At 38.4% G+C, this 19535-nt stretch overlaps 1 protein-coding gene across 6 annotated transcripts in view; it reads left to right on the forward strand.

The window, feature by feature from the left end:
- Positions 1–19535, forward strand: part of UBP1 (upstream binding protein 1) — a 53178-nt gene that overhangs the window by 5962 nt on the left and 27681 nt on the right. For all 6 annotated transcript variants that reach the window (XR_011426978.1, XR_011426980.1, XR_011426979.1 and 3 more), the window contains one exon: positions 9773–9924. Coding sequence is in view for 3 of the 6 variants with exons in the window: in XM_023620780.2 (XP_023476548.1) it covers positions 9773–9924 (152 nt within the window). In the remaining 3 variants the exon portion in view is untranslated. The remainder of the gene's footprint in view (positions 1–9772; positions 9925–19535) is intronic.

Below are 19535 nucleotides of genomic sequence, written 5' to 3' on the forward strand. Positions count from 1 at the left end.
AATATACTTTTTGTACTGTTACATTAGAATCAATTGGCCTGTTTTGTACTTTGATCTCTTACCCTGCTTGATTTTGAAATATTCATGTGTTGGCCATTTGGAAAATAATGATTTTTCTGAGTTATGTAGATCTAAATATTGGTTGACACTTTTTATTAGGCAATATCAAAAAATTCTTATTCCTTAATATCACCACCAGTCCATCAGAGAAAGCATATGGTGGAGGGTTCAGATTTTATTGTTGACAACAAATACCATCGCAGGTGGTTTCCTTGAAATGATAGGCTCACTTTATTCATTTTTTGAGGAAATTTCTGTCAAATATGCAGGTCTGAATAATCATAGTTGTCAGGTTTTCTTTCAGGTAAAAATGATATTCTGTGAGAGAAACTGCTAAATCAGCTCACAGATCACACCGACGTATAAAACTTTTCCTTGAGACAACCATTGCACTTAGGTGTGTGACAGAAATACATTATACCTACCCAAGGACCAATATTTAATAAAATTAATAATTTTTATTCAGTGACTACTAGTACAGTTTGGTGCCACTGCCTTGATTCATGCCAAAGCACCGGCAGTCTTAACCACCATTGGTTTTTTGTGTTTTTTTAAGATTTTATTTTTCCTTTTTCTCCCCAAAGCTCCCCTGTACATAGATGTATATTTTTAGTTGTGGGTCTTCCTAGTTCTGGCATGTGGGATGCCACCTCAGCATGGCCTGATGAGCGATGCCATGTCGGCGCCCAGGATTCGAACCGGTGAAAGCCTGGGCCGCTGAAGCGGAGTGCAAGAACTTAACCACTTGGCCATGGGGCTGGCCCCTAACCACCGTTGGTTTTGTGCCGTGAGTGTAAATGTCAAAAAGGTGAAAAAGGCAAATAATGTTTTAGTGTTATTCTGAAAAAGGTATGACCTCCTGAACCCCCTGAAAGAGCCTCAGGTTCCCCAGGATTCCTCGGACCACATGTTGAGAACCTCTGGTCTAATGTGTGCCTAGAGTTTAAATACTTAAAACATTTTCTTCTAAAGTGGAAACAAACCCATTATTAAATAAGAGCTTAGAGAAGTTAAGTAGCCTGCCACAGTGTCACTCAACAAATGGCAGAGCTGGGATGTCACCTCCACTTCTTTCTACCACACCCTTTGGCTGCCTACCAAGTAATAATGGAGAAGTCTTCTCAAGGTGGTAGAATATGATCTTTGTGGATAGGAGGAAAATCAGTCAGGAATGCTATATATATATTTTCTTGTTGTGTCTTGCTTTCTTTTTTCTTTAGGACCTTGCTGAATTTACTAGCTCTAATAACTGGTAGGATCTCAGATTTCCTAGTTAATGTCTTTAAATAGCGATAGATTTGTTTCTTCCTGTGTAATCTTTGCATCTCATTTTCTTGCCTTAGCTTGCTGGCTAGGGCTTCACCGCAGTGTTGTTTAGAAGCTCTAAGAACTTGAATCTTTAATCTTCTTACCGATTTTAAAGAATGCTTCCAAAGTTTCATAAATAGGTCATTCTCTGTTCCGAGATGAGGTTGGTCCTCAATTTTCTTTGACTTGTACTCCTGTCTTTTTTTTTTTTTTTTTTTTTAAACATTAAGGCTATGTCAGTTTCAGGGGAGTTGGATTGCTTTCTCTTTTTATGGGCTGCAAATTTTTATATAAGATGGAACTTAATTGTTTCTTCAAGGTTTTGTAAAAGTCATCTGGAATATAACCTGGATTTGGTGGTTTTAATTTTTTTTTTTTGGCATGAGTAGGTGTTCTGCACATATAATTTACTTAATGGACATAGGAATATTTACAATTTATCTTAGTCAGTTGTGGTGATTTTTATTTTCATAGAAAATTGTCTGCTTTAAGTTTTCATTTTTTTTTAAAGCTCTCTACAGTACTTCTGTATCTTCAGGATTTTGCAAGAAACCAAATTTTGATTTTGTTTTTCCTCTCTGTTGGGTTTTCTGTTTTATTTTTGTGGTTTTCTTCTTCCTCATGTTCTTGCTTACTCTTATTTTTCAACTTCTTGAGTTGGTTTCTTTCTCCTTAGTTTTTGGTGTCTGTTTTCTTTCTTTCTTTTCTGATGAGGAAGATTTGCTCTAAGTTAACATCTGTTGGCAGTCTTCCTCTTTTTTTTGCTTGAGGAAGATTAGCCCTGAGTTAACATCTGTGCCAGTCTTCCTCTATTTTATATGTGGGATTCCTCTACAGCGTGGCCTGACGAGCAATGTAGATCCGCCTCTAGGATCCAAATGCATGAACCCTGGCTGTTGAAGCAGAGTGTGCTGGACTTAACTACTGTACCATGAGCCAGCCCCTGGTGTTTGTTTTCTAAGAGATGCATTTAAGGCTATTTATTTATTTATTTTTGCTGAGGAAGATTTGCTGTGAGCTAACATCTGTGTCAGTCTTCTTCTCTTTTGTATGTGGGTCACCTCCACAGCATGGCTGCCAACAAGTGGTGTAGGTCTGCAGCTGGGAAGCAAACCCGGGCCACCTAAGCAGAGTGGGCAGAACTTAACCATTAGGCAACAAGGCCGACCCCCAAGGCTGTTTATTTAACTGTAAGTTTCTCTCCCAAGTTTTGAAGGCAGCACCTTTGTTTTTATTCAGTTCTGTTGTTTTCTTATTTTCTTTATTATTGCAGTTTTTTTGCATATTCTAGATGCTAGCCTTTAAATATATGGATAGGTCACAAAAAGTTTCTGCTCCATGTCTTGTCTTTCCATTCTCTTTATGATGGCTTTTGAATAGAAGTTCTTGATTTTGATATGGTCAAATTGACCAATCTTTTCCTTTGGTCTTTCCTTACTCTGAGGGTCTACAGATATTTTACAGTCTTTTTAAAAGATTTGTTACTTTATATATTACACCTAAGTTTACAATCCATCTGGAGTTGATCTTTTTTTCTTCTGTTTTTGGTATGGTATGATGTAGGGGCCCTCTTGCAGTTTTTCCTGTATAAATATCAAGTTTACCTTAGTATCATTTACTGAAGACTGTTTCTCTCCTCTTTATAATGCCATTCTGTTCTAAATCAAGTGCCTATAGATGTGGTGGTCTGTTTTCAGATTCTGTATGCTGTCCTTGTTTTCCTGGGGAATACCCAACTAGATCATGGTTTGTCATTATAGTCTTGGATTTGATTTGATAAGATGTAGCTTAGGATTTTTATTTGCATATTTATGGCTGAAATGAGCTTTTCATTTTCTTTTCTAGTTCTGTTTGTACCTAGTTTTGACTTCGAAGTTATATTACTCTCATAAGATGAGTTAGGAAGTATTGCCGCTGTTTCTGTTCTGTTGAAGACTTTGTGTAAGGGCTACCATTTAAATTTTGGTTAGAACTCGCCTGTGAAACCATTCTAGGCCTGGAGCTTTCTTTGGGGGAAGTATTTTAACTACAGTATCAGTCTCTGTAGGATTATTTTTTAAAGCTTTTTACGTCTTGAAGAAAGTTTTGATATTACTTTTCTAGGAAATTGTTCATCTTATCCATATTTTCAAATGTAAGGGCATAAAGTTAGTGACATTCTCATCTTTTGAGTTTTTGTGCCGTTAGTTTTATCACTTTCTTTATTCCTCCTTATTTGTGCCTTTTCTGTTTTGATCGCTCTCCTAGACATGTATCTCATTTTTTAGAGCATATTGGCATGGTCCTTTTGTGCCCTGAATACTTGTTTGTATGACGGGCTGTGAGAAGTTCCACATTTTCAGGACACTCCTTTTCTCAAGCACTCTGGTCAGCTAAGGCTCTGCGCCTCCTCCGTTCTGTAGCCATCTCCCCTTTCTTACCAATTCCTTCCACTTTGCCCTCTGGAATTCTCAGTGTGTCATCAGAAAATTGCCTAAATGGTCAACGTTATGGATTGAATTGTGTCCCCCTGAAAAGATATGTTCAAGTCCTAACCCCTGATACTTCAGAGTGTGGCCTTATTTTGGAAATAAGGTCTTTAGAGGTAATGAAGTTAGAATTAGGTCATCAGGGTGGGCACTCATCTCATTGGTGTCCTTATAGAAAGGAGAAGTTTGGACACAGGGACAGGCATGCACTGAAGGAAGTCTGTGTGAAGACAGACAGGGAGAAGGTGGCCATGTGACTAGAGTAATACACCTGCAAGCCAAGGCACACCAAGGGTTGCCGCCAAACACCAGGAGCTGGGAGCGAGGCCTGGGACAGCTCCTTCCCTCACAGCCCTCAGAGGAACCGACCCTGCCGACACCTGTATTTCAGACTGCTGGCCTCCTGAACTGGGAGGCGGTGAATTTCTGTTGTCTTAAGATTCCCGTCTTTAGCACTTTGTTACGACAGCCCTGGGAGACTAATATAGCCAGCTTTGTCTCGTAATGGTATCTTTACCTTCTTATTCTTTGGAAAGCTGGCTGTCCCGAGTACACTCTTGCCCTGAAGCCCTCTCAGGTGCTGGGGTTTGTTGCCACAGTCCTGCCAGTGCACTGGAAGGTTGAGGGATCCTCCTTACTTCTCATGCCGCTTTCAAGCTGTTCTCCTTTCTCTTTCCCTGCAGACCTGCACCTCTTCCTTCCCATACCCACCTTCATCTGATTGCCTTACTTGGTACTTCACTGAGAAACTTGAACTGCCACATCCTGTGCTGGCTTAGACGTTTTCCTTGATATATTTCTGTGGATTTTTTAAAATTTGAATTTCTTTGGTTATCTGGGCTTTTTTTGTTGTTTGCTGAGGAAGATTTGCCCTGAGCTAACATCTGTGCCAATCTTGCTCTATTTTTTAGTATATGGGCTGCCAGCACAGCATGGCTACTAACAGAGCAGTATAGGTTGGCACCCGGAAACTGCACCTGGGCTGCCAAAGCAGAACACTCTGAACTTAACCATTAGGCCACTGGGGCTGGCCCAATTTAGGCTTCTTGAATCAGTAAATTGGTGTATTTCATCAGTTCTGGAATTTGCTTAGCTTTTATCTCGAATATTACCTCTGCCCCATTCTTTCCTCTTCTGGGACTTCAATTCAATGTAAATCTCAGTTTGTCCTTTCTTTCTTTGTTTTTTTTTTTTTTTGGAGGAAAATTAGCCCTGAGCTAACTACTGCCAATCCACCTCTTTCTGCTGAGGGAGACTGGCCCTAAGCTAACATCCGTGCCCATCTTCCTCTGCTTTATACGTGGGATGCCCACCACAGGATGGCTTTTGCCAAGCAGTGCCATATCTGCACCCGGGATCCGAACTGGTGAACCCCAGGCCTCCGAGAAACGGAACGTGAGAACTTAACCGCTGTGCCACCGGGCCGGCCCCTGTCCTTTCTTTTCTTAACGTCTCTTCTGTGTTTTCCATGATTTCGCTCTTTGTGCTTCCTTCTTGCTAACTTCTTGTATCTATATTCCAGTTTCCTTGTATACTCTACATTTCTGTCTGAGCTGCTGTTAAACCTGAGTTTTTGTTTGTTTGTTTGGTTGGTTTTTTTGAGGAAGATTAGCTTGAGCTAACATCTGTGGCCAATCCTCTTCTTTTTGCTGAGGAAGACTGGCCCTGAGCTAACATCCATGCACATCTTCCTCTACTTTATACGTGGGACACCTGCCATAGCATGGCTTGCCAGGCAGTGCCATGTCCGCACCCAGGATCTGAACCGGCGAACCCTGGGCCACCGAAGCAGAACGTGTGCACTTAACTGCTGCGCCACCGGGCCGACCCCAGACCTGAGTTTTTAATTTTAGTAATTTTATTTTCCAGTTCTAGAAGTGCTGTTTGTTCCTTTCCAGTTCTGCATCCCTTAAAAATTCCTGTTCCTTGTACATCTTTTCAGGCTTGTCTTTTATTTCTCTTTTACATAATAAGCATAATTTTACAGTATGGGTCCAATAATTCAAGCATCTGAAGTTTTGGGGAATATCTGTGTCCAATCAGGAAAACAGAAAACATTTAGATGTTTCAAGCAGAGGAAGATTTAGTGAAGTATTTGATTGGAAAAGTGCTAGAAGGGTCTGGGGTGGAGGGCATGTTACCTGGTTGCTCCTGGGCTAGCCGCTGGAGGCATGGCTGCTGCCACCTGAAATTTCCTGCAGCTGCAGGCTGTGTTTGCCTGCCTCTGCCCTTTCCCATTCCCTGTTAATTTCCCACCAGTGCTTCCCTTTGGAGCAAATAACAAGACTGCAACTGGCCAGGAGCCTTGTAAATGTAGTTTTCAGGCTCTAACCCTCTGCAACAAAGGCAGAGAAGAGCTGAATACCAACAGACGGAACCTGGAACAGATGGCATACATCTGTTGTTTTTGCTGTTGGTTCTTGCTCCTAGAGTCTTGTTTGTCTGTGTGCCTGCTTATTTTTGGGTACTGACACTTCAAAATTATTTGGAATAAATTGAAGCCTTGAGGCTTTTCATTTGCTTGTCAGATACCTTGGAGTCCTGTCTGAGATATGGGATTACAAACACAATTGAATACTAGGACTCTCTTAGAGTTCAACCTAGTAGAAATGAGGATCTTAAATTGTCTGGAGGGCTGGCCCGGTGGCATAGCTGTTAAGTGTGCATGTTTCACTTCAGTGGCCTGGGGTTTGCTGGTTCGGATCCCGGGTGCGGACATGGCACCGCTTGGCAAGCCATGCTGTGGTAGGCATCCCACATATAAAGTAGAGGAAGATGGGCACGGATGTTAGCTCAGAGCCAGTCTTCCTCAGCAAAAAAGAGGAGGATTGGTGGCAGATGTTAGCTCAGGGCTAATCTTCCTCAAAAAAAAAAAATTGGAGACCTAGTTTTTCACTTTAGTAACAATTGATTGGTTATTAATGCTGCAATTGTTTCCTTGAGTCAGCGGATACGTAAGCTCCGTCTTTGTGTTACATGCTGGAGTCAGTCAGTGAAGAGAAACAAATTTCGGGGATGGTTATATACTTATGGGGAATACAAACTTATGTCATGTATACTGTTGGAAAGTGATAAGTTTTATGGATAAATAGAGCAGCAAAGGGAAATTGGGAATGTGGATAAGAGGACTGCACTGTCAGATTGTCAGTGAGAAGGTGACATTTGAATGAAATGAGCCAGAAGGACATCAGCTGAAGAGTAGAGCCAGTGCAAAGGCTCTGAAAAGGTTGGGGAAGGAGGCTGGGGGGAAGAGGAGCAGATTGAGTAGGGCCTTGTAGGACCTTGTAAGGATGCTGGTTGAAAGTGAGCTGATGGAGAATTCAAAGGAATGAAATGATCTGACTGCTGTTTGAAGAGCATCACTCTGGCTTGAGTGGAATGCATTTTCCTTCTAATTAAGTAAAAAAATTAATTGAGTTTTCAAGAGCAAATGATGTTTACATGATTGTATGTTAAGTTCACTCAAGAATCATTTAGCACCTACCATGAGCGTAGTATTTCCTGTGTGGATCATCTAGGCTATAAGTGAGTGAATAAAATGGTGGTCACCTTCTAGGATCTGAAGCAAATAAAATTTTATTTGCTACATGTGACAGTTTATTTATAAATGGTCATTCTTATGCAGTCTTATTTCTTATTTTGATGACCTGTATTTAATGATCAACTCAAGGAGTTAGCATTGAGATCTTAAAATTATTCTCCATGTCACTTATAAGTATAATGCTCGTGAGTCATGGCTCTCATCTCATTTTTGTTTTCTTTCTAACTAAGAGACCTTTAAATGGTTACGTATATATGATGTAAGACTATATATATGTTCATCTGCTTTGGAGCCATTTTGACTGTTACGGTTGTTTTTCATAAAGACAGCTACTTTGAGTCTTAAAGTACCATTTTTAAATCTCCTGAAAAGTTTTTATATCTGCCCCAACGGTTTTATATCTGTTCCACCTAGATGGGACAGAATTCCTAGGTCACAGTGTTAAGAACTCTAGCAGAGAGTTGGGGACCATCACTGAGTATGTGTTCCTCAGTTATACTTTTGTACTGCGGAGTGTTTTGACAGTTCCTAGATATAAATAAAAGAGAAGGAGAATTAGTGGGTAATTTAGTCTCTGAATAATCAGTCACTCTAGTGCTTTAATAGAAATGTAGGCGGGGAGGAGGGAGTGCAGAGTTTCCCTCCCATTTCATTTATTTCCACATTTTGTTTTTAAATTGAATTTAATTAAAATGGGCCAGCCACATACCTGACTTAGGCAACAGCTTGTCAGAAGGAAAAAAAGGGAAAATAAGAAATTCAGATAAGCCTTTGCTGTTGGTATTGATGTAGTAGTTATTTGTTTGGATATTTTATTATTTTACTTTTTATTGAAGAATGAACATACAAAAGTTATCAAGATATAAATGTACAGCTCAGCGAGTCATTTCAAAAACAAATATCCACCTTTTATACATTAATGGTGGGAATGTAAAATGGTGCACCCACTTTGGAAAAGAGTTTGGCAGTTCCTCAAAAAGTTAAATAGTTACATATGACCCAGTAATTCTACTCCTAGATATACACCCAAAGGAGTTAAAAACATGTGTACACAAAAACATATGCAAGTGTTCATAGTGGCATTATTGATAATAGCCAAAAAATGGAGACTATCCAGATATCCCATTATCTGATGACTGGATAAACAGAATGTGGTATATCCATACAGTGGAATACCATTCAGCAATAAGAAGGAATGAAGTATGGATACATGCTACAAGACGGGTGGACCTTGAAAACATACTGAGTAAAAGAAGCCAGTCTCAAAAGGCCATATCATTCTATTTGAAGTAAATGTCCAGGGCCAGCCCCGGTGGCCTAGTGGTTAAGTTTGGTGTGCTCTGCTTTGGTGGCCCAGGTTCAGTTCCCAGGCGCACACCTACACCACTTTTGTCTGTCAGTGGCCATGCAGTGGCGGTGGCTCACATACAAAAAGAGGAAGATTGGCAGTGGATGTTAGCTCAGGGCAAATCTTCCTTTAAAAAAAAAGAAATGTCTGGAATAGGCAAATCCGTAGATCAGTGGTTGCCAGGACTGGAGATAGAGTGGAGGGATAAGGAATGACTGCTAATTGGTACGAGATTTCTTTTTGAGGTGATGAAAACATTCTGGAATTAGTGGTGTTGATTGCACGGTTCTGTGAATATACTAAAAATCACTGAATTATGTACTTTAAAAGGGTGAATTTTATGGTATGTAAATTATGTCTCAGCTCAGTTAAAAAAAAAGCACACATCCATGTGTATTTAACCACCCAGGTTAATAGAGAATGTAGACAATGCCCTAGAAGACTCCCCCTCCATCTTCCTCCTAATCAATGCCCCTAGTTATTCTTGGGGGAAAAGATAGCAGCTGTTTCTGCTGTTGCTGTTTGCCTCTCAGAAGGAGCCATTGTTTTAGACTAAGCATCAGGCTTTATGCTCTCAGCACGTGCCAGGCCTAGTAGGGAACTTTTTGTAAAGTACCATTTTAATCAAATGCTTCTTTGTGATTTCATGGGGCCAATGTGACCTACCTTTTGAAATAGGTAGCTACACACTGTTGTTCTTTTTTTACGGAAATAATGAATTTAAAGTTTTTAAAGATTTTTTTGAAGTAACTTTTTTTCAAGTACCATAGATATCGTTAGCCTGATCTCTTACTTCATCAGTAGCATGGACTTTATTAACTATTAAATACTTTTTATTTTACCTGCCTCATGATAGCTGCACACCCACACTAGAGATAGGGGTTATTAATATTCTCTTTGAGGGGAGCCAGATTAGCATTAATAGTTCTTTTATTCTGCATATCATTTCTGATCTTAAATTTTAAAAGAAACTACCCCTAAATGTTTTTATATGCTTTTACATATTTTCAGTGCAAGTAAGGTCAGTGTTGATGTTTTGCTTTTCAGCGATGTCCTGGCATTGCCCATTTTCAAGCAGGAGGATTCCAGCCTTCCATTGGATGATGAGACTAAGCACCCACCTTTTCAGTACGTGATGTGTGCTGCAACATCGCCAGCAGTAAAACTGCATGATGAAACGCTCACTTACTTGAACCAAGGTTAGTGTGGCTGTGTCAGATTTTGATGTAAGAATTTACAAAAATCTGAAATAAATGTTTTGGCACTGTAGCCAAGATTACTGTAATAATTTAAAATTAGATTCTTTTTCTTACATTTTCCAACTTTAGTTAACAAAAATTGTAGGAATTTTACAGTTGAGCCAACAAAGTAATAGTTTGTGGAGACTGATTTACATAAAGAGGGTCTGGAACAAGATTTATTACAGGATTTTTCAGACAGAATCCAAAGGAGGAGCAAGTAGGAAAGGATGTCAGTTATTTTTAGGAACAGTGGTTTCAATATGGAACTTGAGAGTGAATCGGAAGTCCAGCTATCGAGGAGCCTGGGTCTCAGGCATGAAGCAGGTTTGTGCTGAAAATAGACATGAGCTGCAGCAAGATGGAGTCTGTGGCTAAAGTAAACCTTGTCAGATTTTGTCTACCCATGTCTTCTCTGTGTTCTAGAAGAATAGTATCTTTTGGTGATGTGCAAGTGAGAATGGGCAGAATGGAAAACAGCTGTGGGGGTAGACTTTACCCTTGGGAAGGATGAGGGGTTGTTTTAGGTGCTGTTAGCAGTTTGGACACAAGCCAATGTGACCTACCAATGTAAACAAGAGTACTTTGTTATGCAGGAATTAATTTGTTGGATCATTTACTGAAAGCATGTTGAACTCTTATTTTGTAAAAAAATTGAAGATTCTTATTGTTAGAAAAGTAGTGTATACTCATTGTAGAAAAGTTGGGAAATATGTCAAGGGATGAAGCTGAAAATTGCCTGCAGTTGCATCCACCAAGAGAACTAGTTCACAGTTTAGGTATATCTCCTTGTCTGTATATCTATTTTATTTCAACAAAATTGGAATTAATGTCTATTCACTTAGGAGTGTATTGTGATTATCTTTCTGTCATTAAATGGAATCTTTAATTCCTTGAACTTTTAGAAAGAGCTATAGATTTTAGACTCTTTGTGATTAATATTCTGAAATGGGGAAGAATAACTTCTAACCTTTCATTTGAAAAATAAATTTAGAATCTATGAAGTTTTACTTCAGGTAATTCTATCTGTAGCACCTATGGCAATACCCTAACGTTATTGTTAACGTCAATTTAGTATTGGTTTGGGGAGGCATTCAGATATTTGAGACTTAAGTTTCACATTTGAAAGAACTTTAAGAGTTTACGTGGTAATCTGTTTTAGACCTAAAAATATCAGAAGAAACAATGTAGGGGCAAGGATATTCACTGTAGCTTTATTTCTAATGACAAAAAAGGAAATAACCTGAATTTCTCTTACTTAGGGAATAGTTGAATAAGATCTGTTATGTGCATACCGTGGGATGAATGAGTACACACACATACACACACATACCTCTGTTTAAAGGAACATGTTGCATGTATCTGTCTATTGGCTTGGGGAAATAATCCATAATTTGTTACTATTATTAAGCTGCATAGCAATATTTCATATTGAGAAAGTGGCAATCTACCATCTCTAGTGATGATACATTATACTGACATTCACTGAGTGTTTACTGTGTATGAAGCATTGTACTAAACTATACATGTGTTATCTTATTTAGTTCCCACAATAAACCTAGAAGTTTTATTAAGCCACTTTACAGATGAAAAAAAACTAAAGCTTAGAGCAGTTGATTAAATTGTTCAGTATCAGTTTGGTCAAGCTTAGATTTTTTAAAAAATTATTGCAGTATATACAGTAGTATGCACAAGTCTGAAGTGTACAGCTCAATGAATTTTTACGTATATTATTCCCATGAAACTACTACCTGTGTCCAGTTTTTCCAGCAGCCTCCCTATGTCTTCCTCCCAGGTGATGCTCCAGCTTGACTATGATCAATATAATAAGTGCAGGTGATTTTCTTGTGGTTAACTCTGCTCACTGCAGTATCAATGATGAGTATTTTCTTGGTTGTAGAATTGTTAGTTTATTTATAATTAATATAAATTTTTTTCTTTTAAGAAAAAAAGTAGAAAAATGAACTGCATATGTAGACATATTTTTTAAAACTTTGATTTGAATAATCACTAAAAATGCATTCGAGTAATAAAAGAATTCTTTTATATGCCTTTTAAAAAGAAATTATAATACCTTTAATACCTGAGTATCAAATATACATAGTGTGTATAGTTCTTTTACATACTTGTCTCGCAGCATTTATCACTTTGCCAAAAGGTTCTGAACCCAAGATTTTCATGAATTCCCTAAAATTTTCAAGTTTTTTATAAATGTACGTTCTCCTAGGAAGAGGATCCATAGCTTTTTCTAGATTCAGGCAAGGTTTGGACCTGACTGAATTGTTGCTGCGTATCTTTCACCTCACCTCCTAAACTGATAAAACAAACGAAGGTCCAGACTTAGCAAAGGATCTTCAGATGCTCAAGCGCACTTTCCCAAAGAAAACATCCTTGACAGTGCATCTGCAGTTTTGACTTTTTACTGAAGCCTTTCCTGCAGTGAATAGTGTAAAGAGAATCAGCTATAGATATAGAAAATAATATTTAGGCTTGATTAGTTTTATCCAGGAATTCTAGTAAAATCCCATGAATATTTTTTTTAGCTAAAGTGACATTGCCATGGAAAGTTCTTGCAGAGTATACCTAGGTGATACCATTTTAGTATAGTAACATCTATGCATCAGCTTTGATGGTGTGACTGTTAGGTATTGACATAATGTACTGTTTACTCTTTCTGTTTTTAGGAATCAGATCGTTATTCAGTTTTAATGCTCACCAATCAGTTTTTCCTGTATTCAGATGAACTCTTCAGCTCTAACCAAGGAAAATGACTTATAATGGCAGTGTTGCCTTGTTCATCAAAAAAGCATACAAGTTTTTTTTTTTTCCTGAGGAAGATTAACCCTCAGCTAATATCTGTTGCCAATCTTCAGCTTTTTTTTTTTTCTGCTCGAGGAAGATTAGCCCAGAGCTAACGTCTGTGCCAGTCTTCGTACGCTTTATATGTGAGTTGCCACCACAGCATGGCTGATGAGTGGTGTAGGTCCACACCTGGGATCTGAACCCACAAACCCAGGCTTCTGAAGCAGAGCATGCTGAACTTAACCAGTATGCCACAGGGCTGGCCCCAAGATACAAAAAATTTATAAAGGATTAGATAGGGCATTTGAAGTTGTCATCCATTAGCACAAGTTTTCATTCTGCCTAAGCTTCCACATGTCAGTCTGTTTGCATTCATTCTAACAAATGAGAGGGAAATTAAGCAGTCACTTTCTTCTGTACTACTTGGAAATAATGACAACTAATGAAAGCACAGTTATTCCCATTTTATGATATTAAAGCTTTAGAGGGAGTAAATTTTTCCTACAGTTTTCTATTTAGATTATTGACCATGTTTTTTATAGATAAAGGTTTCAACCCGGAGTTTTCTCATTCCAAATCTCATTTTCTTGACTACCAAGTCTGTTTACTAGAATAGTTCTAATGTTTTCTAAGTTTTCAGTTAATTGTTATCATTTTAAATTTAACAGTTTAAATAGATGATTTATATACATGGTTCAAAACTCAAAAGATATGAAAGGTTGTACAACAAAGTCTTCTTCCCCTGTCACCCAGTTATCAAGTTTTGCTCGCCTCAGATAGCACTGAATTAGAACCATTTTTAAACACCTAAGAAGATTCTAATCATGTTTTATGACAGTCTTTGTATAACAGAAGTATAGTTAATATTTTATTGAATTTATTCTAGTAAACTTATTTGTTCATGTGATGAGTGAATTATATGGTTAATGTAGCTGTGGTGAATATAATGGTCTTGTTACTAAAGGATGAAATTCAAGAGAGAAGTTCCATCTCTGAAAGTAATGTCTAGTAGAAGCTCTCATATGAATGAAATAGAACTGCCCAGGATCTATGCTCCTCTGCTGCGTAGTGGACGTCCTTATGCACATTATTCAAATACCTTTTTCTTCCTTTTAAGTGTTTCAACTAGTTACAGTGACCAGTGATTTAAATGTCTTTTCTGCATTTACTGGGGTGTGAGAGGTAGAAAGAGAAGATTGAGTAGTGGTTATCAGCGGTGTCTGGAGCCAGGCTGCCTGGGTTTAGATCCCATTGCACCACCTGCTAGTTAGGCAAGTTACTTAATTTAATACGCTCCACATAAGGCAGTTGAGAATTAAATTGAGTTAATATATGTAATGCACTTAAATAAACTGGCCGGCGCATGGGAAGCACGACATGAGCCTTTGCTGCTATTACTATTATTTATAACTAAGTAGCTTTAATGATTTCTGATTGTACTGGAAGACCAATTATTTAGACCTTGGTTGATGTGTTAGTTTCCTATAGCGGCGAGATGAGCAATTTTTACAAGTGGTTAGAACACAACCCTGGGATTAGATACCCGTGTGATGACTCAGGAATTTTGCCAGATTTGTTGGAAAGTACAATTATAATCTTTTAAATAAACCTGTGTCAGTTTTGAACTGTAGAAATGGTGTGTTTGCATTGCTTAGCAACTGTGGGAACCTGTTACTATTTTACCTTATATAGCAAAAGAGACTTTGTAGATGTGATTAAATTAAGGGTGTTGAGATGTAGAGGTTATCCTAGATTATCCAAGTGGGCCCAGTGAAATCACAAGGGTCCTTAAAAGTGAAAGGAAGGCAGGAAAGTCAGGAGCCAGAGAGAGATCTGAAGATGCTACGTGCAGCTGGCTTTGAAGATGGAGGAAGGGGCCGAGAGCCAAGGGATATAGGTTGCATCAAGAAGTAGAAAAAGTCAAGGAAAGAGATTCTCCCCTAGGGCCTCCAGAAGGAACGCAGCCCTGCTGACAGCCTGATTTTAGCCCAGTAGACTCATTTTGGACTTCTGAACTCCAGAACTGTGTAATAATAAATTTGTATAGTTTCAAGCCACTAAGTTTCTGGAAATTTGTTAAAGAAGCTACAGGAAACTAACACATTAACCAAGGCAAATGGGTACTACATGGATGATCTCCAGGGTGGTGCGGGATGAACCACTGTTGTGTGTATCAGAGCTGTTTCCGTATGGTGGTCATCATTTACGGTTCTAGACAAAACCTCCACATCTTCCAGGACTGCCTCCAGACAGAGCTTATCTCTGAAGGCCCTGTCTAAGTTTCTAAGCTGGGTCTTGAAATGGGCATCTCATGAACCCTGAGCCCTCACTTGTGGTCATGTATATAAACAAAATGTGTGCATATACATATATTCAAATACGTGGACTGTACACACGTGTAATGAATATATGTGAACGTAAATGTACTTATGGAGCATATATATGTAATATAACAAGAACTGTCCTAGACTGTTGTCAGATGTACAGTCCTGTCAAATAAGTGAATGACTGTTTAGTGAATTTTGGTTACGTGTATAGGAATCATACTGCAATTTATTTATTTATTTTAATTTTTATTTTTTTCGGATGTACATCATATTTCGAATTCTGTATACATTACATCATGTTCACCATGCAAGTTATTTTAAAGAGCTTTCAATTGACTTAGTTCTTAATTTTAATAGACAACTAAATAATTTGAACTATAAAGGACTTTTGAAATCTTGTTACCTTTGATATTGAACAGTGACTCATATAACATTGTATTAAATGATCCCTGTGCAAAATGATGCAAATGTATAATCAGCATTCTAAACCAGGCCATTTTTCTCTTTGGTAGAGCACTTTGGGAGAGTGTTTAGCATAACATATCCTAGTATTTGTTCAGCTGCTAAGAAAAGATGGTTAGTTCTTATCGTTTTACTCAGAGCATTTTGAGTATTAAGTTATTCCCAGGAAAAGGTCCTGAACACTTTATGTTGGAAAGAGTATTGACTGACTGAATATTTACATCTTTACATAAAGCAGTGGTTCTCCAACTTTAGCATGCATTGGGGTCACCCAGGGGACTTGTCAAACATGACTGCTCGGCCCCATAGAGTTTCTGATTCAGTAGGTCTGAAGTAGGGCCAGAGAATTTGCCTTTCTGACAAGTTTCCAGGTAATGCTGATCCTCTGGTCTGGGGACCATGCTTCAGTTTTTTATTACTTTGAATATTCAAGCAAATATGTGAGCTTACCCTCCCCATCACCTGTTATGTTGAATGGTTTTCCTCAGAGGAAGGCTGGTGCATAGTTGGGGCTGTGTGCCATTCTTTGGTCATAGCTTGGGCACTGCTAGTAGCCTCCTCGTAAAACTCACCTTCTGCCTCTTGGGCAGCTATTGCTGAAGAATATTGATCATTGCATAACACCATAAAGAAAAAGATGTAAATTCTGTATAGCCTTAACTTCATCAGTCAGGTAGAAATTGGAACACATTTCACAAGTTGTATTGATGCCTTAGAGTGTTCGTTTTTGTACTATTTTGAACAATAGAAGTACAGAGTTTAAAAACTGTATTATGTTTTCCTAGTTATGCCTGAGCAGCTGGCCTCCTCTGCTCATAGGTAACAAGAAGAGTTAAGTCTCTGACTTTGTGGAGTAAAAAACTGTAGTCCCAACATGGAGCCACAAGAGGGTGGAATAAACGCAGTTGGCTCTCCCTTTGAGCTGGCATAGGCTGCCCCTTCTCTTACAGCTCCAGCTGAGTCTTTGATGCTTCCACACCTCATGATACGAGGGAGACTTCTGATCTTAACCCCTTGATTTATTCCAGATCAGCTCATTGCTGCTGCTAGATCAGAAATATCTGTTCATTTGGAGGCCAGATTCTGCTTGGAGAATCCTGTTAATTAATCCATATTAGCTACTTTGCAAATGGTTTTAGGCCCTAGGAAATAGTGTCTCGTGGATTAAAAATACTGTTAAATGATAGAAGCTTCAAAAAAGAAAAAATATTTTTTATTAATTTCATTTTACACATTAGTAGATTTCTTTGAGGTTAGCTTTGGTTCTTGTTATAGATTAAAGTTCAATATTAGGACCTTAGAAATAAATGCTTTGAACTTAGCCAAGGAGGGGCTGTCACATCTTGGGCTTCATGTTGCTCTGGAGTCCATCTGAGGAAGCTAGACTTTAGAGTCCATATTCAAAGGTGAGTGGGGACATGAACTCAACAGTTATATTTTTCTGTCAGTGCTTTTGTGTATCTAAGCCAAAAAAGGAGTGAAAAATCAAAACATGAAAGGTAAATTCAGAAGGTAAAGCAAAAAATAAGACTAGCAACTCACAGGATATAGCTGTTTAAGTTAGCTTTGTACTTCATATATAGTGGAACCTTCTTTATATTTCAGTTAGAACCCTGGCCTAATATTTCAACAAGTTGTGTTATTAAAAGAATTATGGAAGAATACAAGAAGGAGAAATTAAACCAATAAAAGCCTGGTAGTTCACTCAGTGGACATTACCATTAAAGAATATTGTTAATAGAGAGGGGTTTCTAAGTCGTGAGTGAGTTGGGATAAAACTGAAGGAGAACAGCTGGGACGTGCATAGTTTCCAGTAGGGAGACCATCTGAAGCACAACAAATGTTACAGAACCTTTCTTAACCTACTTTTTGATTTTAGAAGAATAAAAATTTACAGTGTGTTAATACAGGAACAACAAATCTCAAGATCTGTTTGTAGAAATCGATTAAAGTTTATATTGAGCACAGAAGTATTCTTGTTAGGTTGACTAGAAAAAGTTATACAAAAGAGGATAGGAACATTGAGATTCCTTCCTTTATTTGATGTTTTCAATCCTGAGAATTTTTGAGTTTTTGAGGATCACAGGGTAATCCTGGGGAGACAAGTTTTCCCTCCCTGCTTGGCAGCCAAATGGAAGGGCTTCCAGGATACTGTGCACTTTGTTCACTTCTTCCACCTCCCAGCTCGCTGGCTTCTTTGACTCTTTATTTATCCCAGCAAAGTGCCCTCACTCTCTTCTCTTTTTCTGCACTCACTTTTTGAATGATCCTGTCTTTAAATGGCTTTACCTAACAACTATACCCTGAAAAGTCCCCTATTAATATCTCCAACCGAGATCTCTTCCTCTTGGCTCCAGATTTGTAAATCAACTTGATTATCAACTTGGATGTCCAAAAGGTATCTCAGACTTAATGTATTCAGTCGCACTTTTGATTCCCCCCTCAATTCTAAGCCTAGTGATCTTCCATGTCAGGAAATTCCTTTGCCAACAATCTGGAATAATCTTCAACTCTTCTTTCTCTCACACTTTGCATCTAATACACCAGAGAATGCTTAGGCTCTTCCTTCACAATATCTCTAGAGAGTGACTGCTTCTTACCGTCTCCACTCCTCCTGTCAGTATATGAGAGTCCCTCTTTCGTCCACAGCCGTACCACCCAGAATGCACCCAGTCTCATCTGCTGTCCGAAGCTGAGCAGGGTCAGGCCTGGTTAGTGCTTAGGTGGGAGAATGTTTCCCTTTAGACTCAGCAACTCAAACTGAGAGATTTATGCTAAACTGACTGGTGAAAAATGGCTTTGGTGTGGTTTTAATTTACATTTCTCTGGTCGAGGTTGAATGTCTTTCAATATGTTTAAGAACTGCGTTGGCATTTCCCTCTTTCATGAACCACATGTTCATGTCATTTCCTCCTTTTTCTTCTTCTAGGGATGTTGGATATTTGTTAGTGATTTTGTAGGAGTTCTTTATATATTAGGAAGAGTAGCCCTTTTTGTGTAATGTGAGTTGCAAATATTCCCCCTCTTGCATTTTTTCCTGTTTTCTTGACTAATGAATCCCTGAGTCAAAGGATACAGTATTTAATTCGTTAATAGGTACAGCCAGATTGCCTTTCAGAAAGACTATATCAGTTTATATTCCCCCACATTTTATGTGCTTATTTCTCTCCATCCCTGCCTACTTGATTTTTAATTAATTAAACATTTTTTGTTGATCTGTAAATCACATTTTGTTAATTTTGTGTGTATGTGTGAGGAAGACTGGTCCTGAGCTAACATCTGTGCCAATCTTCCTCTATTTTACGTGGGACGCTGACACAGCATGGCCTGACGAGTGGTGCTAGGTGCACGCCCAGGATTGAACCCACAAACCCTGGGCTACCAAAGCAGAGCGCACAAACTTGACCACTATGCTGGCTGGTTGGACAGCCCTACGCTTTGTTAATTTTTATTTCCTAAATTCTTGTGAAGTTGAGTATAACTTTAAATGTATAATGGTGTATTTTTCAAAGATATCTATTCATATGCTTTATTTTAAAAATTATTTCTTAGTTCAGATCCATTGTTAGATATGCTGCAAATTTAACTTTTTAAAAATGTCTCTTACCATAAAGGTGTTTTTTAGTGTTAATCTCTTTCAATCTGTTGAATGAATCCTAAGGACTATTCCTTGGTAAATACTATATATAGTTGTTTTCCTTCACCAGTCTTGGAGTGATTTGGTTGTGTTTTGATACCTTTGTTGTATTTTGATCCTGTGATCTAGTACCCTTTATATATTTTTCTGCAAGCCTCATTGGAGTGTGGACAAGATATTGGTAGTTATATCATAAAGAGCCTCAACTTCATACGATACTAGAAGCCCTCTTTCATTCCTCCTGATTTTCTACATATCAAATTATACTGTCATTTTTTAATGGCATATAATCTGGAAATCATTTTCCTGGGTTTGGAGTACATTATTAACTTTAGGCAGCAGCT

This window comes from Equus caballus, chromosome 16, assembly GCF_041296265.1.
Source record: "Equus caballus isolate H_3958 breed thoroughbred chromosome 16, TB-T2T, whole genome shotgun sequence".
Lineage (NCBI taxonomy): Eukaryota > Metazoa > Chordata > Mammalia > Perissodactyla > Equidae > Equus > Equus caballus.